Genomic DNA, 23,850 nt, shown 5'->3' with positions numbered 1-23,850 from the left:
CCTCAGACAGCTAACATCCCGTCAGCGTGCAGAGCTCTGCTGCAGCTGCACGGCTGCATTGTCTGATGTGACTGACGGACACAAAGGGATTATTCCAGAGTCCACAGCTTTGTCCAACACACACACACACACACACACACACACACACACACACACACACAGGTGGAGGTCTGGGTAACATGCGGTCAGTGATGGGAAAATCCCTGCACACACTCACAATAAAATGCAGTGTGTGTGTGTGTGTGTGTGTGTGTGTGTGTGTTTGATACCTCAGGGAGAATAAGGGATCATGTCTGGATCTGTGTGTCTTTAGGTCTGTGCACCCCGATCAGTACCTGAAACACACCAGTGAACGTTATTAGACAGACGGCTGCAGATGACATGATAATATATTTATATATATGGATGATATTAACCATAAAACACAGCACACACACATTATTTTACAAAGAAATACTTCATAAAGGCACTGTTAAGGCTGATTTTTGGGTTTGAGCTGCAGCAGACAAACAGTAGCAGCACATGGTTGAACTGCACAGGGTTCACGTTCCAGACGTTTTTCTAAAAATGTGATTTATTTCCTTTACTTTCATCATTTCTTGCACGTTCAGAAGTGACAGAACTGTAAATTAAAGCGTTTAACACAGTTTTCTGTCTCTGGTGTTTCAGACTTTCTGCAGATTTGACAGATTTTGGTCAGACACCCCCCCCCCCCCCCCCATGTATTGATCTCTGCTGGTGTCTGATGTCACTGAATAATTAATGTGTTAATATGTGTTTGACTGGTTTCACTGGGAGCTGTGGTCACTCTCCAGCAGGAAACTGAGAGCATCACAGTATTTTAACTGTGCTGCTGCTACTTTTACTTCAGCCAAAGATCAGAATACTTCAGCCGGGTCTAAAGACGGTAACATGCACTGAACACTGCAGACTGGTTCTGCAGTAAACCAGTGCTGCCAGTGTCTCATCGCAGACGTTTAGTGGAAAACAATGAAATGTGTTTGCAGCGATCTTTAATTTTAACAGAAAACATTGTGCTATCATTTTACTTTGAAGCAGATTGTCTGCTGCAAACTGAATGTGTCTAAATACACATGTATATGTGAAAAAATCGACACTCTGAGACGCCAAAGTCGAGGCCTCCCTTCATCAGTCCAGAGGACAAAGAGATCTCTGTGTGTCCCTGGAGGGAGATCAATTACAATCCGATGGCTCCTGGTGATCAATAACCTGATCAATAAACTGGTGGAATCAGGTTTCAGCTCCTGAAGTACAATTCTGAAGTACACATACGCAAGTCTGCTACGAAGAAGAGGCCTTCTGACACCTCCATCATGGGTCACATGACCTCAGTCTGCGGGTCGTAGCAGGTGACTTCCTGTTTACGGTGCTGGTCGTTCATCTGTGATCCACACAGACTCAGAGAGGTTCACGATTGAACAGGACAGTTGAGTTTAAGCTGCACTTCATCACTTTTCACCTGCGTTATCGTGCGGCTAACAGTTAGCATCAGTCTCAGTGCATCTAATATCTGCACGTTCTAAGAACGCCTTCATGTGAGATCTTCATCCATGTTCCAACAGGCCTGGTCATCCTAAAAAAGACAATGTGCCACACGTGTCGGTTTGCACCTCTGTGAACTGATAAAAGAGGTGTTATAGAAACACACTCCGCCCTCTCAGAAAACAAAACAACGTCACTTCTTGTGAAGAAAATCATCTAAAAAGACCCAAATCACACAGGAATTATTGAAACGGTCGACTTACATCTTCTCACTGGAGTTTCTCTGCAGCTCAGATTCTTCAGCTCACCTGTCTGCTGAGAGAAAACCAGAGAGCATTAAGACAAAGAAGAAGAAGAAGAAGAAGAAGAAGAAGAAGAAGAAGAAGAACACAGAGCAGAGTTTGAAAACATGTCACACATGTTCACTTTCACATATCTGACAGACAGAGCACAGAGAAGCACACAGGCCCAAGAGCAGGACCAGGTGAGCTCAGAGCTGCTTCAGGTGAGCTCAGAGCTGCTGCAGGTGAGCTCAGAGCTGCTTCAGGTGAGCTCAGAGCTGCTTCAGGTGAGCTCAGAGCTGCTGCAGGTGAGCTCAGAGCTGCTGCAGGTGAAACATGTCTTCATGTCAGAGCGAGTCTCATCCTCAGTCTCTCGGTGAGGATCAGCAGGCATCTGATTGGAGTTCTGGACGGACGGATCCGTCCTCCTCGTGTTCGCTCTGCGTCTATTTTCAGACTCAGGTTTTATTTCCAGGAAGTGGATGCTGTTGCTAAGCGACGACGCTGGCAGGAGTATGAAATCTGTTCCATCTGACAAAAAGCACGACAGGAGCGATGAGCAGGAGGAAGCCGGCGTCCATCTTTGAATAAATGAGACATTTTGACCAACTGGATCCTCTTGATCTCAGAGCAGAGAGCGAGACCGTAGACCGGATCACAGATCCTGAGGTCAAGGGTCCAGGACGTTATGTTCACACTGCAAACCTTAATCCACATGAGCTCACTTTAACCTTCCTTGGTGAGTGCTGTTTACTGATTGGCTGACAGGAGTTTTTTTAAAATCAGGACGTCATCATCATCATCATCATCGTCGTCACCTTCTTCATCGTCATCACACGTGAGATATTCTTTAAATGTTTGTCTGCTGGTCAGATTAACAAAACAGTGTTGGTTCAGCTTCTGTGAATCTGCTGGGGCCGGAGACAAGTCAGAGGAATGCTGGGAGATATCTGAAGGTTGCTAGGTTACCACACCCAGCCGTCCAATCAGCTGGCAGGAATGTGGAAGAGACAAAGAGGAGACGCTGCACTAAAATAGACCTCCCACCATCAGACCCCCCCGACACTGAGCGTGTGTGTCCGTCACATTGTTTCTGATACAACACACACACACACACACACACACACACACACACACACACACACACACTTTTAGGGACATTTCACAGACTTACATTCATTTCTTGGATCCAAACCTTCACCCCGACATTTAATAATTTACATGTTCTCTACTTGAATAATACATGTCCCCACACACACACACAGACACACACACACACACACACACACACTGCAGGTCACAGTCTCAGGTAAACCCCACCCGGCTGCCATGCCTGGGAGCAGAAATCGAACATATAACTTCCTCCTGCCCAGCAGACGTGACGGCCGCTGTGGGGATTCAGTTTTCGGTGAATCCACTTCGTCTACAGAAGGTGATTTCCTACATTTCCCAGAATTCCTGTCAGCAGCTCAGAGTGAAGGTTCTCCAGCTGGTTGCTTTCAGCTGCTGGTGTGTGGGAGGAGAACGTGATAGTGAAAGTGTGAGTCTCACTCCTGACTGAAAAAACACATCCAGCTTACACAAACAAAAAAAACAAAAAAAAACAAAACAGCAACATGGAGGCAGAAACGAAGAAGAAGAAGAAGAAGAAGAAGAAGAAGAAGAAGAAGAAGAAGAAGAGGAGGAGGACGTGTCCGTTAGAGACATTTGACTTCTGAAACATAGCAGAAATCTTCAGCTCAGGATATCAACTGAAGCGCTTTGAAAGCAAAATTATGATTTAAATCAAGAAATCTGAAGCTACAGACACATTTCAGTCAGCGCCTCAAACACCCAGCCTGACTTATAGAAGCTTAATTATTGACGATTAAACGAATAAATAATGAATTCAACTGTCTCAGAACACTGTGAATACTACGACTAATCAGTCTGACGTTACTCGAATCCTTCCAGGAGCTTTCAGTAAAGCTGTTTGTCTGCTGACGCTCAGTCCACAGTGAAGCGTCTTATTCTCAGTAAAAAGTAATGAAGTATTAAAGTAATGAGTAACTGCAGACAGCGACGAGGACGTTCAGTTTCTCTCTGAGACGCAGTGCAGTGGTTCTGTGAAGTGACGTTTAAACACTCAGGTGAAGTGCTCAGTACAGTACAGCACTTTAGTAAATGTACTTGGTTACTTCCCACCAGCAGAGGGGCGTTCACTGACTGGTTGACTTTTCGGGTGGGCGTCCGTCTTCCTCTGTGTTTGGATGAAGACGTAAATTATCTCGTTAATATCACTGAGGGGGTCGTTAGTGCCGCTCACTGCGCTTGTACACAAAACACACTGAGGTCCTGAGAACGCACAGACCTTACGTTTGGATTTACGACTGCCTCGCTGCAGCACACACACACACACACACACACACACACACACACACACACACACACACACAGCACAGCACAGCACAGTTAAACAGCTACATTACTGTTTAAATAGTCGCTCACTTTCACTGTCTTGTTCGTGTTTCTTTATCTGTTAAACCGGGTTTAGATTTTTTTTATGTATATGTATTTAAGTATTTTGATGCATTAGATTTCTAAAAAAATAAAAGCATTGCACTGAAGACTTTTGTTGTTGATTAAAATCTGGAAAGTATCTATCTATCTACATTTTCCCTCTAATTCATCCACGTTCAGGTGCAGAGCCGGATGTTCGTCCTGCCGGCGTCGTGCCGTCTCATCGCAGCGTTTGTCGAGTCGTGATGCAGTAAAATGTAAAACGTGTTGATGCCTGAAGCTCTAAGTGGGTCACAGACTGAAAACTACTGAGTCACAGCTTCACATTCACGGCTCTGCCTGATTCTTCTCATCCTCAACCTCTGCTGAGAGACAGGCTGAGCTTCAGCTTCATCCTCATCTTCATCAACTGTTTCATAACATCGCTCCATTTACTGTTTAGAGCATTTGATGAAGAAGAGGGAGACAGATGAAGAAGAGCTGGATAACTGGCAGGAGGAACTGGAGGTGTAGCAGAACAGAAGGCCGCCTACAGACACTGAATCAATGGGAAATCCAAAGGAAGGAGACATGCTAAAACGCTAACATGCTAAATGTTAGCTCCTTACATGCTAAAACAATAACATGCTAAATGTTAGCTCTTTACATGCTAAAACAATAACATACTAAATGTTAGCCCTTTACATGCTAAAACGCTAACATGCTAAATATTAGCTCTTTACATGCTAAAATGCTAACATGCTAAATGTTAGCGCTTTACATGCTAAAACGTGCTGCTTTTCTCGAAGGCTGCATCCTGTTTCACACAAATAACTTGTTTCCTTTGTGAAAGTATTAATACATTAATGGTCGCAGACACCGTCCATCATGGCCGCCAGTCACCTTCACCTGTCTGAGAATTTATAAACTGGGATGAGCCGCCCTGCTCTGCTCTGATTGGTTTACACTTGTACTCTTGGCCTAAACCTAATGGATCATCATGCCTCATGCCTGAACCAAACCAACCCAACCAACGAAGGCACTAGCCAATCAGAGGCAGAGGAGGGCGGGTCATTGTTTTTGCTGAGGTGGGATTCATAATTTAGTGATTCTTTACTGCGTTTGGTTTTATTCTGACGGAGTTACAGGAAATCACAAGACGCAACAGTTACAACACGCATGTGTGTGTACGTGCATGTGTGTGTGTGTGTGTGTGTGTGTGTGTGTGTGTGTGTGTGTGTGTGTGTGTGCGTGCATGTGTGTGTGTGCGTGTGTGTGTTTTGGCAGCTTTTTATCTCGGCTCACAGAGATGAGACCACACCCAGATGCTCGTCGTCATTGGCTGACAGACGACATCACGGCGTTTGTGTAACGTCTTTAAGATGTTTGTAGTGAAGTTTTGATTGACAGGAGACGGAGGATGGCGTGTTTCCTTCCATGCTTCCTCATTTCCTCTTTTCCTTCATCCTTTCTTCCTTTCCTTCATCCTTGTATTCCCCACTTCCTCTCCTTTCCTTCCTTCCTTCCTTTCCTTCATCCTTTTATTCCACACTTCCTCTCCTTTCCTTCCTCTTCTTTCCTTCCTTTCCTTCATCCTTGTATTCCACACTTCTCTCCTTTCCTTCCTCATCTTTTCCTTCCTCCTTCCTTCCTTCCTTCCTTCTTTTCCTTCATCCTTGTATCTGCACTTCCTCTCCTTTCCTTCCTACTTCCTTCATCTGCCATTTCATCATTACCTGTAAACACAGTCCAGCTGGTGTCATACCTCTGTCTATCTGTTGTCATGACGACAGCTCCATATGAAACACTGATTTTATGAAAGCTCAAAAATGCTAACCGCTAACTGAATCAGCACACAGGTGAAGTCCAGGTGTGTCATTATGTTCTTAATGGAAGTCAGGACAAAAGCAACTAGCTGAGTGAAAACAGACCTGAAGTCAGCCTCTAGAACATGAATCCTTACTCCTTTCCTTTGCATTCCTCCTTTTTTTTCCGTTCCTCCCTCTTTGCTTGCTACAATCCTTCTTTTCCTCCTTTCCTTCCCAACTTCCTCCTTCTTTCCACACTTCTTCACTTGACTCCTTCTGTCTTTCCCTGCCTCCTTCCTTTTCTGTGTCCTTCCCTCCTTCTTATTGTTTCCTTTCAAGCTTCCCCATTCCTTCTTTCCTTCCCTACTGCCTTCCTTCCTTCCTAAAGTCATTGTTTTGTTTATTATTTCTAAAGTTTATTAGTATCTTCCTTTCTTCCATTGTCCTTTCTGACCGTCTTTCCTCCTAGCATCTCATTGTGACCAATCAGAGTGCAGCTGTGTGTCAGGAGCACACCTGGCTTGTGTGACCAGCTGCAGTTGATGGTGCAGCTCATGTTTCTGGATGTTTCTGAGGAGCTGATGAAACGACAGGCGCTCAGTGTGGGCGGCAGAACAACACAGAGGTGGATTTTCAGAGGTGCAGCGTCTCCATGGCAGAGGTGCAGCTCTGGTATCAGAGGAGAGAAGGTGTTGTTCTGAATAAAGCTCGTCCATCTGTCGTATCAGCAAACACACTCAACTTAAAATTCCTGCAGTGGAGAATCGACTGACAGAGCTGACGGCAGCCTGAGCGCCTGCAGCCAAAACAGCACAGAGCAACAGTTTAAACCACACACAGACACACACAGACAGACACACACACACACACACACAGACACACACACACAGACACACACAGACACACACACACACACACACACAGACACACACACAGAGACACACACACACACACACACACACACAGACACACACACACACACAGAGACACACACACACACACACACACACACAGACACACACAGACGCACACACACACACACACAGACACACACAGACACACACACAGACACACACACACACAGACACACACAGACACACACACAGAGACACACACACACACACAGACACAGACACACACAGACACACACACACAAACCACTGGCTGTGCCCATGGCCTTGTTCCTGCAGCATCAACAACTCCCCCCTCGGCCCCCCCGGCCCCCCCGGCCCCCCCCTCGGCCCCCCCCTCGGCACCCTGCTGCTCTCAGAGATAAGAGCCGAGGCCTCCGTCTGCTGCAGCGACAGACTGGATTCAGCCCACATTAGTTATTAAAGGGGCACTCAGCTTTTCTCTAACCTGAGGATTAAAGTGCATCACAGTGTGATCCACCACGCCGGCCTGAAACAGCCCCACGTCCTGCTGCAGGTCGTCCTGCAGTCCTCTGGTTCCCAACCTGGAGGTCGGTCAAAGAGGAGCCCTCTTCTGGAGCCAGACGGTGGCCAGGCCTTGACCCATGGGGGGCACAACCCAAAGACCTACATGCAGTTTTCAGGAATCCTCTGGGTCATGTGACTCCTGTGGGATATGTCACGATTCATCACGTGACAGCAGGAGTAGGCGGGACTGGAATAAGAATAACAATCGACTTGGCCAGTTTTTAATACACAGTTCAAAATGAACGAATGAAAAGGCTTCATTCTGAACACAGTCGTTTGTTATTGTTGTTGTATCCACTTTAACCAATCACTGATTAACTGCACCACCCGGCAAGCATGGCCGGTGACACAAATCAAACACACTCGAGACATTTAGTGACCAACAGGTGCATGCTGGGTAATGTGGGAGTGTGTGGAGCTGTGACCAGTGCGACGAGGCATCCAGTCCTCTGATCACACTGTATCATCAAAGTCAGAACTTGTCTCCAGTCCTGTGTGTGATGTTCATGGACAGAAAGTCAAGGCCTGGTCCAGGCGAGGACAGCGTCCGGTTTGGGAACCTCAGAACTGTGGATCCACTCTTTGCAGATGATGTGGTTCTGTGGGCTTCACCACAACACAGACGCTGCTCCTTCGAGGTGAAAGGAGCCAGCTGAGGTGGTTCAGGCGTCTGATCAGGATGCATTCTGGGTCCCTTCCTTCGGAGGTTTTCAGGCACGTCCAACTGGAAGGAGGTCCTGGTGTAGATCCAGAACTCACTGGAGGAATTTCATACCTCGACCGTCCTCGGAGCATCTCAGGATCCAGAGAAGTGAAAGAAAATGGACGGATGATGGAAAGAAGGACGCAGGGAAGGAAAGAAGGAATGAGGAAGCTCAGGAAGGATCAATAAGATCACCACAACATGAGCGCCCACACTGGTCAGAAAGCCCAAACCTTCAAAGACCTGGGAGTCATTTCTAAACGGAAATTATTGATCAGATATGAAAGATTAAGTGGAAGAAGAAGAGGTCTCACTCTGTCCGAGTGGACGACAGTTTGTACAGAGTGGAGCTTCTTCTCTCACAGAGGATCTTTGGTGGAGTTCAGACACAAACTGAATGAACATTGATTAGTAACAGCTGAGCTGCATGAAAGTGATCTTAGCTTCAGCTGAAGGTGAGAAGCTGCTACCTGAGCTTCGTCAACGAGACAGAGATAAAAGATTCAAAGCAGGTTTGTTGAATCTAACGGCATCCTGTCGACCGTCCTGTCAAAACTCGAATTTTCAGTGACGAGCAGTAAAATGTCAGTCAGCCATCAGATAAATGTAGTCGAGTAAAAACTACAATATTTACTCTGAAGTGTGAAGTAGCGTAGACTTAAAGCTTGGTTTACGCTTCTGCGTCGCGGCGATGCCGTACCTACGGCGTACACCCGACGCCGTCACTGAGCACTCATAGTTCTGCGTCGAGGGAACGCGTTGCTCCGCAATTCACCGCCAAGCCGCTAGGGGGGTGTGGCTGTGTCTTTGTATGGTTTCGCGGGGCTCTTGCTGCCGCGAAGAGGAGTTGTAGAGGTGGTCGTACTTGCGTACCTCCTCGATAATTCTTTCTTCGGCTTGGTCGAGTTTTTCTTGTAGCTCTCACCACAGAAACTTTGAAAATGGCGGTGTTGTTGTGCTGCGACTGAACCGAAAATTACGTTCTGAACGGACCAATCACAGTCCTCGACGTTCACGTCACTACGCGTCGACGCGACGCGTAGTCAGCAGTCAGGCGATGCAGAAGCGTAAACCAAGCTTTAAGATACTCAAGGAAAGTACGAGTACCTTAGATCTGCACTTAAACACAGTATCTGAGAGGCAGACGGAGTTGAACTCATGAACAAAAGGCCTCTGCTGTCCCAAACTGGAGTGAGGGACTCAAACCAGCAACCTCCCATCAGACGGACTGAGGACGGAGCTCCTCCTCTTCCTCCTCCTGCTTTCTATTTCTGCTGCAGTCGAGTCTCCACGGAGCAAAGTTTCTATTGTATAACATGAGTGAAGATGACTCATGTGTCCAGAAATAGAGGAGAGCGCCCACGCAGCGCTGAGACGTTCAGGGACTGTACGAGCGCAGGACGCCAGCGAGGAGAGCCACACAAAGTGGGAATGTTCTGAAGCCGATGTGAGTTTAGAGAAACACTCGCTGACGTCTGAGGACAGACGGCGGTTTGTCCAAACCCTTCAGTTACTGATTTCACTATGAAACTAACCTCTGACACTGATTGACAAGCAACATGGAGGCTGAACCAAAGAGCAGCTCGACCGACGACAGCAGCAGTTATAGACGGAGCTCATCTCCAACTATTCTGTGAAGGACTGAAACTGCTGGATCAATCTGCTGATCATTTTCTCCATCGATCCATCGTTTGTGAAAACAGTGAGAAATGTGGTCACGATGAGCCCAAAGTGTGACCCCAAAGAGCCCAAACATCAGATGATTTCACAGCAGAGATCAATAAACCATTAAAATACGCAAGAGAAGTACGAGTACCTCAAATCTGTGCTTCAGTTCAGAGCGTGGATAAACGCATTTAGCACGTTTGTTTATGACAGTCGTCCTTAAAGAGAAGTAACTTGTGATATTTGGTATCTGCTCAAAGCTTTAGAAGATGTCACTGACAGAGTCTGATCACAGTATTGATACGAGTGTGTGTGTGTGTGTGTGTGTGTGTGTGTGTGTGTGTGTGTGTGTGTGTGTGTGATGTGTGTAACTCTCAGCTAGCTAATGTCTGCACAGCGCCGACGTCCTGCAGGTTTACACTGAAGAGATGTAACTAGATTTAACACACACACACACACACACACACACACACACACACACACACACACACACACACAGCAGGTTCTTTCTAGCTCCCACAGGACTGGAGACCCATTATTCACAGCTGCAGCAGGTTGAATGGGACAGAGCCGTCCCTCCGTCCGTCCGTCAGTCTTACAGTTTCCATTCTGAACTGTTTACATCCCATCAGTCACATTCTCACCTCTCACAGCGACCTTTGACCTCTGGCCTGAATCTCAGCACCAGACGGTCAGAAAGTTCCAACGCTTGTATTTTAAAACTGAGCATGAGCAGAGAGTCTGTTGTTCAGTGTTTCCATGGTGACACCTCCCACCTCCACATGAGCAGACACATCAAGCTTCATCATCATCATCATCATCATCATCATGAGGAGCATTTCGGCTGTTAAAGCTGAAGTCAGCTCAGCTCTGAGACGACGTTCAGGGTTCACAGCCGGGCCTGCTATGAGCTACATGCTAACACCAGCATGCTAACATTTCCCGATGCTAACCTGGTGACGTTTAGCAGGAATGATGTGAACCATGGTCTCCATCGTAGCTTAGCATGAGGCTGATGGCAGCGACTTTGCTCATAAACAAATTCAAAGGTTGACCTGATGGTGGCGCCAGATGAACAGTCAGAGGATCAATGAAGTGACTGGAGCTCATCCTGAGGGGAGCATGAACGAAGCACATCCACCTCAAACATCCAGCAGCTGCTGAGATGTTTCAGTGGGATGGACCAAGATGCTGCTAGTGAAGCTAAAAGCTATTAGACAGACAGACAGACAGACAGACAGACAGGCAGGCAGGCAGACAGGCAGACAGACAGACAGACAGACAGAGAACAGACAGACAGACAGACAGACAGACAGAGAACAGACAGACAGACAGACAGACAGACAGAGAACAGATAGACAGACAACAGATAGACAGAGAACAGACAGACAGACAGTGAGACAGACTGTGTGTCATTCATTATGGGATGTCATAAAGATATTATTGTATAAATTCCAGAGCAGTTCAGACTCTGATGGGGGGGGGGGGGGGGGGGGCCGGCCGGCAGATGTTGTGATGCTGGGTGAGGAGGGGGGTCTGAGGGGGGTGTTACATAAAACCATCCCCTCCTTCTAATCCATCCTCCATCCCTCCATCCTCCTCTCCTCCGCGGCGTGCTCACCGTCCAGCAGCCTCTTACATAACTCCACTGAATCATATCTGATCATATCGATGATTTCACACTGCGAGCTTTTATTTTACACAGTGAGGCTCCGGAGGACAGAGCGGGACGTCAGAGCCGCTCTGCCCGCCGCGGAGCACCGCAGCCCGGCGGGCCTCAGCGCCGGCTCCACGGGACCCGGTCGACCACAGCCGGGGAGAGCCTGACCGAATTCCCGCTAAAATGACCCACAACATTCCCACATCATCTCCGTGATATTCATATGAGAGCTGCGGAAAACTGCGCACACATCACAGGAGCCTTTCATCCCAACTTCACGCTGTAGTTTTCTGGACATCAGACCATCGAACACGTTTCTGTGAAATATTCCAGCAGAATTTTTCTCTAATAATAATAGAAACGACGCGTTTCTCACTTCGCAGCCTGCGGCTCTCCCTCTGCTGTGATGCTGCTGCTCAGAAACAAGTTTTCTGTCATCGATCTGCGGCTTCTCCTCGCTCACACACACGGAAATGTGCTCAGGTGGAGGTGAACAGAAGTGGCTCTTACCTGCGCGTGTTGTTTCCGGTGTTTGGCAGAAACATCCAGCAGCTCCGTCACCGACTGTCCTCACTGCGCCCAGAGCCGCATTTAACCGAGCGTGCGTGCGTGCGTGTGTGTGTGCGTGTGTGTGTGTGTGTGTGTGTGTGTGTGTGTGATAGCAGACTGTGCCTCTCTCTCTCTCTGCTGCTTCAGCCCGGTACCTGTTTATGTCTCTCTCTCTCTCTCTCTCTCTCTCTCTCTCTCTCTGGACCAGTCCATTTGCAGCGGTGGGGGGGTTAAACATGACGGTGCAGGTGTCGGTGTGCAGTCACACCTGTGCGATCAGTTTTCCGTATTGTTGTTATTTTTCTGCCTCACAGACAGAAAATGTTAAATTAGAAACCACAGGAGAGCAGGAAGGACTCCCGAGGGGCCACTGAGGGGCCACGGGGCCAGAGCCTCTGTTTGAAGTGACTGAAATGACCTAAAAGACACAAAACACAGGCAGAAATAAAGCAAAATGAATGCAGAGACAAAAAATAACCACTGTACATCAAGTCAAACCACGAGGAGACTCAAACGAGCTGAAGGTGTTTTTCATTAAAATGATCAAGAATAATCAAAGTGAAGTGTGTGTGTGTGTGTGTGTGTGTGTGTGTGTGTGTGTGTGTGTCTGCACTCAGAAGAAGCAAACCTGAATGCTGCACAGATGAAGAGTGAATTATAATAAAATAAAAAGCAGCGATGAGGGGAGTTCAAGTTTCTCTTTGCACAGAGCAGAAGAGGACGGCGTGCTGGACCGTCCCTCTGCAGGCTGACGTCTGTAAAAACTGAGTGAAATCAATCTAAAAACTGATGGACGCTTCAAAAAAAATAACCAGCGCAGGCATCAAATGTCACATTCACTGTCTTGTTGATTTAAATCATCATTTTGACAGTTTTAGGCTGTGTTTTATTTTGAAAAACTTACTGCTTGACTTTCTGCATTCAGACATGCAACACTTTGTATTTTTTGCAGAAAAACATTTTAATATTCCTCAAAGTAAAGTAAAAAAAAAGAAGAAGAAGAAAGAATCCTTTTGCTTTTAGCACTGAAACTTATTTTATCATTAATTCAGATAAGATTCAAACTCTTCGTCTCTGCCTCCTGTGCTGATCTTGTAGATGGTATTTTTCGCCTCCCCTCCTCTTCATCAGTGCCGGAGCTTCAGGCGGTAATGAGAGCTGGTTTTAAAGAAAAGAGCTTCATTCATGTGCATCTGGATGTTTCTCAGCTGATGGCCTTAATTTGACTGAAGAGCAGCTGCATTGAGAGCAGCAGGTCAGAGAGGAAACTCTATTCAGCAGAACTGGTCTGTGATCAGCACAAACACGCCGCTGAAGGTGAATCTGACCCGAGGGACGAACCTCAGACTGCATGTGCTCTAATCTCACATGAATAACAGAGATGGAAATGTGAAGCACAGACATCCAGCACGCCTTTACCCTCCTACTGCTGCACATTCAGAGGCCTTTCACTTCACTTTACAGCATTATTAATACATACATAATCAATTATTAAACCATGTTATTAGCAATATATAAAGTCATTAAATCATCAGCTCCATATTTACCAGCTGCAACATGTAAGTGCTGAACACATGAATGCATCAATAATTCTAATCCAGTCTTATATATCTTTATCTAATGAGCCTGTTTACAAAAGGACTTCTTGGACTTAAAGTGAATCTTCAGGCTGAAACGATTGAATACACAAATTCAAACTGGGAGTATTTCTACACTGTGGTACTGCTACATGTACTAAAGTAAAATATGAGTACTTTGTCCACCACTGACAGTCCATCTCAGGTCAAACCAGACCAGACCGTGTTCAACGTTTCATTTGATGAGTCATTTCTTATTGTAAAAAAGACAAATAATAATAATCAGAATCGGTGTGAATGTTTGTCCGAGGACCTTTCATGTGATCCGTGTTCAATAAGTTTAAACAGGAAACAACATCAATCTTTCAAAATGTTGTCTGTTGTTAAAATCATGATGAAAACTCAGAGGAAAGAAGAAGAAGTCTGCAGCTGTGCTCATGTGAGGCTGATGGGAATAACTGGACTGATTACAGCAGAGGTGGCTGGACGCCCTCAGGGCCGGAGGAGGCCCGGATCGTAAAATGTCCAGCTCTGGGTTACAGCGATGACCTGATGGTGGCGCTGCATGAAACATCAGAATCACCAGAGTCAGATGGGTTCATCCTCTGATGACCACGAATGTCATCAATAATACATACGAACACACGATTAATCAATAATAATTGCTTTATTATGTAACCCAGCTGCTCTGTTCTGGAGGTCAGAGGTCATCGGTGTCTCAGGGAGTCCAGGTGACGACCCTGACGGCAGTCTGAGCGGCCCGCCGGATGTCCTGGTCCTCCTCTGCAGCCTCACTCCTCATCACCAGCAGGGGGAGCTGCTCCAGCAGGAGGCGGCGGCCGTTTGGGGCCTCAGCCAGGGCGGTGAGAGCCCGCAGGGAGTACATGACGAGGGCCTTCCTCCTCCTCCCCCTCTCCTCATCCTGCTCTTCCTCCTCCTCCTTCTTACTCACCAGGTGGAGGAGGACGGGGACGACACCCAGATCCAGACACTGCTGTTTACCTGCAGAGGGAGACTCAGTGACACCCTCACACCTGTGATTCAGCTGTTCTGTAAAAGAGCTGGTTGGTCAGGAGGAGTCACATGGTGCGTTTCAGGTTCAGAGGACAGCAGTTTGTCGAAGGCGTCCGGAGCTCCACATCTGAACATCTGCGTTAGAAATATCTGCTTCTTTGACAACAAGTCAAAGTTACAAGAAGCCTGAGGACAGAATCAACTACAGATCCCAGGATGCATTTCACTGACAAACATCCAATCACAAGGCTTCGCATTCTGCTGCGTGTGCTCCTCTAACAGTGAAGATTACACTCAGTAAACACATCCAGCTGTTTACATCAGTCCACGCACTGATTCCAGATCAGTTTGGATCAATTCAGTAACCATGGTGACAGTTTGTGATCCCGATCTTGTTCTCCATAGCAACAGCAGCTGAGACTCATGGGTATTGTAATTTTTAGGTACATCCACCAAACTGACAGAAAAACCCTGATTTGTCAGAGAGAACATGAACCTGTGCGTGGTGACATCATCAGGTGAGTGAACGTTGTGTGTGTACCTGAGCTGATGATCACAGCGTACATGATGACTCCTGCAGCGTTGACCTGAACCTCGATGTCTTCGTCCTGCAGCAGGCCGACCAGGACAGGAAGTACCGCCTCCTCACACACGCGCCGCTTCCCGTCCTCGCACACACTGAAAGCAGCAGAGATCGACCAGAACGACAAACACTGACGTGGAAACACTGACAGGAGATCTGAGCTTTCAGTGAGTTTATGTGGAAACACTGACTTCAAGAGCAAATGTAAGCACTGAAAGGAGCTGAAGAGTCGGATGAAGTGACAATAAAACACTGCACCCGTCTGTAGAGCCAGGTGTTTCACCTGAGGGCCATCATGGCTGCAGCCGCCTCTCTGCAGATGTTCGGGGAGCGGTGGGAGAGTTTGTGGCCCAGCAGTGAGACACCGTCAGCGGACAGAGCCGGCAGAGCGTCCAGCCTGGAGCAGGAGCTGAGGGAGGAGAGGAGCAGCACCTGCACCTCCTCCTCTTCCTCGTCCTCTCTGAGCTTCAGCATCAGTTTAGGAACCAGAGTCAGGAGAGCATCTGCACCTGCAGGATGACACACAGATGACACACAGGTGACACACAGCGTGACACACAGGTGACACACAGATGACACACAGGTGACATACAGCATGACACACAGGTGACACACAGATGACACGCAGCGTGACACACAGCGTGACACACAGGTGACACACAGATGACATGCAGCGTGACACACAGGTGACACACAGGTGACACACAGATGACACACAGTGTGACACACAGGTGACACACAGATGACACACAGCGTGACACACAGGTGACACACAGGTGACAGGTTCATTATTACTAATAGAAACGGTTCAATAAAAGCATCAAAATGAGACTTTTACAGTCTCTGATGTTGCTGCTGTCTGTTACTATGAAAAGTACAACCGTGACTCCTCCTGAAGGTGAACAATTCAGGAAACATGTTCTTAAAAAGCAAACAGTACTTTATGGTTTAGTTTAGATTCAGATTTCTGTCCGAGTGGAAACACATGTCAGCAGCCTGCAGAGTTTGGGGTCACATTCATATATTCAATCAAATAATACGTCATGAAAGATGCTGGATGTAGTGTTTCTCCTGTCTGTGGATTAAGGAAAGTTTCACATTGACACATTCAGTTCATGAATTCATGGTTTTGGTGAATCGTCACCAAACCGAATCGTCGTTCTCAAACACAAACAAGACGGAAACGAGACAGAACATCAGTCCTGACTCCTGAGTTAAAAGTGATGTTTGTACCTGCAGGCAGCAGACTGAGGCGGTTCAGCACTCTGTGGACGCTCCTCCTGCAGGAGGACGAGGAGTCGTCCAGCAGCTGAGAGAGAGGAGGGAGGAGGGAGGAGGAGAGCAGGGCCTGTCTGCAGGAGGAGAGCAGAGAGACCTGAGTGAAGCCAGCAGAGCTTAAAGTGGCCTTCGTCCATGACAGTGATGTGACTCTGTGTGACCTGCTGCAGCTGACAGGAAGCAAAGCAGGTGTCTGCTGTGTCATCCTGCCCCCTGCTGGTCACACCAGAGAACAGCAAAGACAGAGCCCTCATCAGGAAACATTAAAGGATCAATCTGCTGATTATTCCTCCTCAAAGCAGCAGTGAATGCTAACCGCTAACTGCTAACAGTTCAGTGTATCTCTCTCTAACACACACACACACACACACACACACACACACACACACTACAGCACCATATGTGGATTCATCCACCGCTGAAAAAAGTACCAACAAATCCTCCTGTTTGTTAAAAACTACAGTGAGCAGCTGTTTTAGGATACCTCCTGTCTGTCTGTCTGTCTCTCCGTCTGTCTGTCTGTCTCTCCGTCTGTCTGTCTGTCTGTCTGTCTGTCTGTCTCTCCGTCTGTCTGTCTGTCTGTCTGTCTCTCCGTCTGTCTGTCTGTCTGTCTGTCTGTCTCTCCGTCTGTCTGTCTGTCTGCCTGTCTGTCTGTCTCTCCGTCTGTCTGTCTGTCTGTCTGTCTGTCTCTCTGCCTGCCTGTCTCTCTGTCTGTCTGTCTCTCTGCCTGCCTGTCTCTCTGTCTGTCTGTCTGTCTGTCTGTCTCTCCATCTGTCTGTCTGTCTGTCTGTCTGTCTGTCTCTCCATCTGTCTGTCTGTCTGTCTGTCTCTCCATCTGTCTGTCTGTCTGTCTGTCTGTCCGTCTGTCTGTCCATCTGTCTGTCTGTCTGTCTGCCTGCCTGTCTGTCTGTCTGTCTGTCCATCTGTCTGTCTGTCTGTCTGTCTGCCTGCCTGTCTGTCTGTCTCTCCATCTGTCTGTCTGTCTGTCTGTCTGTCTGCCTGCCTGCCTGCCTGCCTGTCTGTCTGTCTGCCTGCCTGTCTGTCTGTCTGTCTGTCCATCTGTCTGTCTGTCTGTCTGCCTGCCTGTCTGTCTGTCTCTCCATCTGTCTGTCTGTCTGTCTGTCTGTCTGCCTGCCTGCCTGCCTGTCTGTCTGTCTGTCTGTCTGTCTGTCTCTCCGTCTGTCTGTCTGTCTGTCTGTCTCTCCGTCTGTCTGTCTGTCTGTCTGCCTGTCTGTCTCTCCGTCTGTCTGTCTGTCTGTCTGTCTGTCTGTCTCTCCGTCTGTCTGTCTGCCTGTCTGTCTGTCTGTCTGTCTGTCTGTCTGTCTGTCTCTCTGCCTGCCTGTCTCTCTGTCTGTCTGTCTGTCTGTCTGTCTGTCTCTCCATCTGTCTGTCTGTCTGTCTGTCTGTCTGTCTGTCTGTCTCTCCATCTGTCTGTCTGTCTGTCTGTCCGTCTGTCTGTCCATCTGTCTGTCTGTCTGTCTGCCTGCCTGTCTGTCTGTCTGTCTGTCCATCTGTCTGTCTGTCTGTCTGCCTGCCTGTCTGTCTGTCTCTCCATCTGTCTGTCTGTCTGTCTGTCTCTCCGTCTGTCTGTCCATCTGTCTGTCTGTCTGTCTGCCTGCCTGCCTGTCTGTCTGTCTGTCTGTCTGTCTGTCTGTCTGTCCATCTGTCTGTCTCTCTGTCTGTCTGTCTGTCTACCTGCCGACACTGTGGCCGGTCAGCATGTGAAGCAGCTCGCAGGTTTTCGTTCTCACTGATGGATCTTCATCCTCAAACAAAACCGTCAGCTGCTCCAGAAAACCTGCAGAAGTAGAACAACATGTCAGCACTGAGCTGAGGCACAGCAGAGTCTGATTTTACAATGAACTTCCTTCCTTTCGCATCTATCAGTTCTACATAATGCATTATTCCCAATAAAGTGGGCTGGCTTAAATATTCATTTTTCATGTTTATCAATTTTGGAAAACTCTAATGTCCATGTTGTATGAGTTTCTGTGTATAAACATCAAAATCTTTAAAAAACAGGAATTTAGATCGACGTGGCTCAGATGTGTTTTTATACTGAATTAAACTAAGAGGGAAGTGAGATGCTTTTACACAACGCAGCAGAGAGGTACTCTGATTCTGCACTCAGCTGACTGATTGATGGACCGATCGTCTCAGCTGAACTTGTACGAACTGTTGGAGTTTAATATCTAAAAACACCATCGGTTTTTATAATCTTCATTTTTAAAATAACGAGTAACTAAAGCTGTGAGATAATGGAGTAAAAAGTACTTTGTTTCTCTCTGAGATGGTGGAGTAAAAGTACAAAGTAGCATTAAATGGAAATACTCAGTACAAATACTTCCACCACAGGCAGCCTGAGCTGCATGTTAGAGTACTACAGTTCTTATATTTCTGTTGATTTGATTTGGATAAACGGCTCTCGCCGACTGACCCCCGTTAACAGCCTGGTAGATCCGCTCCGGGTTGTGCATCAGGTCGCACAGAGAGGCCAGAGCCCGCTGCCTCCTGCCCGCCTCCGGCCGCTGCAGCTCGGCGAACAGCTGCGGAACAGCCCGCTGCCCGAAGGCCACCGGAGCCCGGCTGGGATCGATCAGACGGCCGGCCATCCGCGCTGCGTCTTCACCTTCAAACCAGGTTAATCACGAGTTCACCGGACAGTTACTCAGACAGCCGAAATACAAAAACAGTGTTGCCTAGTAACCGCTGGGGTGACGTCACTTCCGGTAAATGTGTTCATGGCTAAAAGCGTACGACTGGTCAGGACAGGTTTTGTATCACTACGTGTTTAGCTTAGCTGTACATTTACCTGATAATACTGCTACATAAGTACTTCGCAGGATGGCAAAAGTACTTTTACTTTAGAGGATCTGCAAGCAGCAGAATGTAGAAAACGACAGGAGGCGGTCAGACCGCTGCAGACCATCATCCTGATGAGGCGTCCTCTGAAACACCTGTGCAGATCTCCAGGTATGTTCATCACACGCTCGGCTGAGCTGAACCGGAGCTGAGCCTGAGCTGAGCCTGAGCTGAGCCTGAGCTGAACCGGAGCTGAGCCTGAGCTGAGCCTGAGCTGAGCCGGAGCTGAACCGGAGCTGAACCGGAGCTGAACCAGAACTCGATGTGACAGAACAATCAGGTCCAGTTCCAGCTGGACTCAGCTGCTGGATGCTGAGTGACAGAACAGCTCAGATGAGTTTGAACTGCACCAAACTGCCAAATCCATGTTTCTAAAACTTGAAAATAAACCATCATTTCCTCCATCGTGCTCCTGATGACACGATTCTTTGATTCGGTCTATGAGGACGAGTAATTTCCTGAGACACTAAAACACAGAGGTGAGAAAAAGAAGTCTTTATTGACACAGTGGACAGAAGGTGAGGAGGACGAGGGGCTAAACAGGAACAGACATGAACACCTTCCTCCTTCAACAACAGAAACAACCTCCGTCTCCGCTCCGAGCAGCAGACGAGGAGCTCGAGCTGCTCTCTGCTCACAGAAATGAGATTTAAAGGATCAGGTCTGACTGAATCTGGACGCCTTCGGCTGAACGAGTGTCTGAGGTCACAATGAGAAAAACTCCTCCAAAGAAAAAAGTTCAGGGTTTGATTGTGAGGACGCTCGTCTGAACAATCGATCACAACGACCTCAGGAAATTAATTTAAAAAGACCTTTAAAAAAAAAAAAAAGCAGGTGGTGTCGATGCGTCTACTTCTTCTTCTTCTTGCTCTTCTTTCCTCCCTCTCCCTGCTGAGAGCTCGTCTCTCCTCCTCCACTCTTCTGGGTCCGAGTCTTGAGTTTGGGGATCATCTCTGATACGTAGAACATCACGTCTTTACCTGACGGAGCACAAACATCCATGTCATTTGTCCACATACAGTTTACTGTCCACACCAGGATGACTGTGAACTCACACAGACAGACAGACAGAAAGACAGACAGACGGACAGACGGACAGACACAGGCGTACCACACAGACCTGAGGTCAGTGATCTTAAACAGTTCTGTGATGATCACTGAAACCAAAAACGCGGTCGCTGACTTCAGAGGAACGCCAGCTCCACTTGGTCAGACGTCGTCACAGAAGAGGAAAGTGTTGAAGGTACTTTGATGTTCATTAGAGACGTTCTGAGTCGGATCTATTAAACTGGACAGATGTGGTCAAACAGCGGACTGAGACGCTGGAGGAGACTTACGGGAGGTGAACTTCTCCTGACAGAAGCTGCCGTCCGCCTGCTTCACCTGAACTCTGACGCGTCCTCTGAACTGGACGTCCCTGTTCCACTCTCTGGGGTGCATTTTGTTCTGTAAGACAAACACTCCGTGATGTCACTGTGATGTCACTATGATGTCACTGTGATGTCATTTTAACCACTGATGTGTGTTTTACCTCCACGTAGACGTTGAGGCCAGCAGCCGTCAGGACGTCTCTGATCTCGGCGCAGGACGGATTCTCCACAGCCTGCAGACACACAACATCAGGCCATGAGCTGCTGGCTTCGCCTCTGCTTTGATCGCTACATGATGCAGTTAATTCACACTGCAGCGCTTCATCTTTTGTCCCTGAACGCACCAAATGGTCTCTGCTAACAGCCAGCAGCTTGGAGAAAATCAAGCCCGCTGCTCTGAGCCGTCATGCTAACATGGGAAAGCAGAGCGTCACCTTGTCTGTGGGGATCCTTCGTCCTTCAGCCAGCGTCTTCTTACTGTTGATGTAAACTGGATAGATGCAGATGAACCTGAAACACATCGCAGAGGGACGAGACTCACAAAAACAACCCTGGAACCGAACTGCAGCACATTTAACTGAAGCCATGATTAAAAGTTGAACTGGTGATGCTTCCTGCTAACCTGGCTCTGTGTCTTTTCTGTCACCAGCGTTTCTATTTTATTTTATCATTGATCTTAGCAGGGGGGTCTCTTTGGACCAGCGGCCACACTGACAGACGTTTACAGACAGTCAGTCGCACAACCGCTAGAAAACAGTTTGTTATGGCAATCATGAGACGATGAAGTTGTGATTCAGATAAAAGGCTTAAAGAGTGTTAGAGAGATGAGTCAGTCCACAGAAAACGAAGAGGTAAATATTCTGATCATCAATGAATCATTTAAGTCATTTTGAGGAAAAATTCACAGGTTCCAGCTTCATAAATGCAAATATTTGCTGATTTTTTATTCTTCTGTTTTAATTCACTGAATATTTTGGCCGCTTGGACCGTTTGATGGCTTTAAATTGTGTTTTAGGAAACTGTGAGGGGCTTTTTTCGGCATTTTCTGTCTTTTTAAAGACCAAACGATTAATCAATTAATCTGACAGTTAATCGGGTTATGCAGATTATTCCATGATGAGAATAATCCTAAATAACTTCCATTGATCTTTCATTTTAGCCCCTTCTCTCTACGGGTTCTTAACGGACTGTAGAGCTCGTGGTGACTTCTAAGAAGGATTTTCATTCAGTTTTGTGTGACCGAACAAAAACTGGCCTGAATCACTGACGAGCAAACGGCCGATCCCCAAACTCTTAACCGTGAATATAACCTAACGTACACTTCATCTAATCCCGTCTCTGCCAGTGAAGACGATCATATTTCTGTCCTTCTTCTTCTTCAGCCATACAAAACTATTTATCGTCGGTGGGATCAATATTAATCGGTCAAATATTGCAGTTAAGGACCTTACATACACGTCATGCTAAACGCCTGCTATGCCACTGGGTAGATAGACGGAGACTCCCAACTGAGTTCGCTCACGGACGCGTAGCCCCAGGTGGTTTAGACTTTAGACGATCTATCCCGCCGGATTATATTTCACGTATTATCATATATATACACTGCCCCCTGATTATATTTCACGTATTCGTGTCATTTATAGCATATATTATGTATTGGCACACGTATTATTTCTTAACACCACTCCAGTAAGAATAACACTACTGGATAAAACGACGGCGGAGTATGCCAGTCGAAGCGGCAGTAATGCCAGTAACAGGACGTTCTTGGCCAGTAATAGGACTGGTTTGCTAGTCCGGAGTTGTTGTTCGCTCTTTTCTACACGCATAAATTGTCGGGAGTTATAGAATCTACACGCATAAATGGTCGGGAGTTATAGAATGGTCCGGAGTTTTCGTTAGCTCTGCGGTACAAGTTAGCAATGTTGTTAACGGAAACGGAAAGAGGATTTATCCACCACTTGTTAAAACGTAACGACAAAGTCAATTCATAGGCTAATGGTCATACTGTAGGTGTATTTGAAACAATATGTCACTAATTATATGTCAAATACACTTGTACGTAACAAAAAACTAACATAAAAAAAGATAACTAGCTCCGTTATATGTCGGTGGGCTCGATAGTCTGGCTAGCGGGAGAGTGCCGACCGGGGATAGTCCCGCGTTGGGGTCGACAATCAGGGAATCTGCCACTGTGTCATACAGGCCAGACTTCATGTAAAAACTAAACCATTTTAACATTTGCCACAGTTTCTGCCAAAGACTTCGTAAAACGTGACTTTTACCTAACTTATTAGAAATAGTAATTTTAAGGTGGTATACTGGTAAACAGCATTCATAAAGCTAAAAAATTTTTTTTACTGGATTTAGCTACACAAGTTAGCTACTCCCACAATGCTTCATTCATGAGCTAACTTAACATTAACGTTACACCGTCGAGGGTCGTCGTGAGCTGTGACCACCAAAAAGTCGTTTACTGGTGGATTAACATATATAAACCGGATTTAAATTATGCCGAACTGAAGAGTTGCTATTCAAGATCGACACGTTTGGTACAGCAGCAATTAATAAGATAGTTACATTTATAGATACCCAAGTTGTCCTTAACTTCAGAAATCTTCTATTGGAGTTTTACAATGTGTGAGCGAAGAGCTAATCGGTTAGCTTTAGCTTAGCTGGGCTAACAGGCTAGCTTTTACAACAACTCACCTCTCTTTATCAGCGGGATTTTCAGTTAGATGAGCCATTGTTTGTTAGTTGGGTTGTTCGTGTCACTGCAGACGGTCGAGTCTCGTCTGGATAAAGCGACTAACGACACGGTCTGATTTGTGCCGTAAAACACGCAGCCATACGGCTGCTCCTCATGCACATTGACTGTTGACAACCAGTGGGTGGGCTTGATTCAATGTACCGAGTGCGCCGGTGTTACACGATATTCTGTACACACCGTGACCCAGCGGAGACAGCAGAATGAACGTCGCATTTTGTGACACAAATAATCAGAAAATGTGACCGATTGTACTTGGAGGATAATCATTGGGGTCAGGTTGTCCCTGCTAAACCTTTTAAGGACAAACTGT

General features: G+C 47.0%; 3 protein-coding genes across 3 annotated transcripts in view; all 3 read right to left on the bottom strand.

Moving 5' to 3' along the window:
* Positions 1-10,211, bottom strand: part of LOC143320402 (dematin-like) — a 23,390-nt gene extending 13,179 nt beyond the window's left edge. Inside the window, exons 1-2 of the mRNA XM_076729975.1 lie at positions 7,430-10,211; positions 270-335 (exon numbers count right to left, since the gene is read on the bottom strand). The gene's annotated coding sequence lies outside the window, so the exon portion shown is untranslated. The remainder of the gene's footprint in view (positions 1-269; positions 336-7,429) is intronic.
* Positions 10,212-14,288: 4,077 nt separating this feature from the next.
* Positions 14,289-19,215, bottom strand: rsph14 (radial spoke head 14 homolog). Its single transcript, XM_076731339.1, has 6 exons — positions 18,976-19,215; positions 18,234-18,336; positions 16,494-16,612; positions 15,544-15,769; positions 15,219-15,355; positions 14,289-14,665 (listed from the first exon to the last, which is right to left on the bottom strand). Exons 1-6 carry the CDS (start codon positions 19,148-19,150, stop codon positions 14,382-14,384), a joined length of 1,044 nt encoding a protein of 347 aa, XP_076587454.1. The 5' UTR covers positions 19,151-19,215; the 3' UTR covers positions 14,289-14,381.
* A 665-nt stretch (positions 19,216-19,880) lies between these two features.
* srp19 (signal recognition particle 19) lies at positions 19,881-23,674 on the bottom strand. The gene is made up of 5 exons (XM_076731929.1): positions 23,480-23,674; positions 21,205-21,280; positions 20,932-21,003; positions 20,738-20,846; positions 19,881-20,380 (listed from the first exon to the last, which is right to left on the bottom strand). Exons 1-5 carry the CDS (start codon positions 23,515-23,517, stop codon positions 20,250-20,252), a joined length of 426 nt encoding a protein of 141 aa, XP_076588044.1. The 5' UTR covers positions 23,518-23,674; the 3' UTR covers positions 19,881-20,249.
* Between the last annotated feature and the right edge of the window lie 176 nt (positions 23,675-23,850).

The sequence above is a fragment of the Chaetodon auriga genome, chromosome 5 (genome assembly GCF_051107435.1).
Source record: "Chaetodon auriga isolate fChaAug3 chromosome 5, fChaAug3.hap1, whole genome shotgun sequence".
NCBI classification, from domain to species: Eukaryota; Metazoa; Chordata; class Actinopteri; order Chaetodontiformes; family Chaetodontidae; genus Chaetodon; species Chaetodon auriga.
This window is presented reverse-complemented; position numbering and strand designations above follow the sequence as displayed.

What these genes read in the sequence shown, in the direction of transcription:
- rsph14 (XM_076731339.1), bottom strand. Translation starts at nt 19,150, where the DNA reads ATGGCCGGCCGTCTGATCGATCCCAGCCGGGCTCCGGTGGCCTTCGGG. An exon ending in ACCGGCCACAGTGTCGGCAG is followed by an intron (nt 16,613 to 18,233) that starts GTAGACAGACAG and finishes CTCCTCCTGCAG; the next exon opens with ACAGGCCCTGCTCTCCTCCT. An exon ending in GCAGCCATGATGGCCCTCAG is followed by an intron (nt 15,356 to 15,543) that starts GTGAAACACCTG and finishes TGCTGCTTTCAG; the next exon opens with TGTGTGCGAGGACGGGAAGC.
- srp19 (XM_076731929.1), bottom strand. Translation starts at nt 23,517, where the DNA reads ATGGCTCATCTAACTGAAAATCCCGCTGATAAAGAGAG. An exon ending in GCCTCAACGTCTACGTGGAG is followed by an intron (nt 20,847 to 20,931) that starts GTAAAACACACA and finishes TTTGTCTTACAG; the next exon opens with AACAAAATGCACCCCAGAGA. An exon ending in TCAGGAGAAGTTCACCTCCC is followed by an intron (nt 20,381 to 20,737) that starts GTAAGTCTCCTC and finishes GTGCTCCGTCAG; the next exon opens with GTAAAGACGTGATGTTCTAC.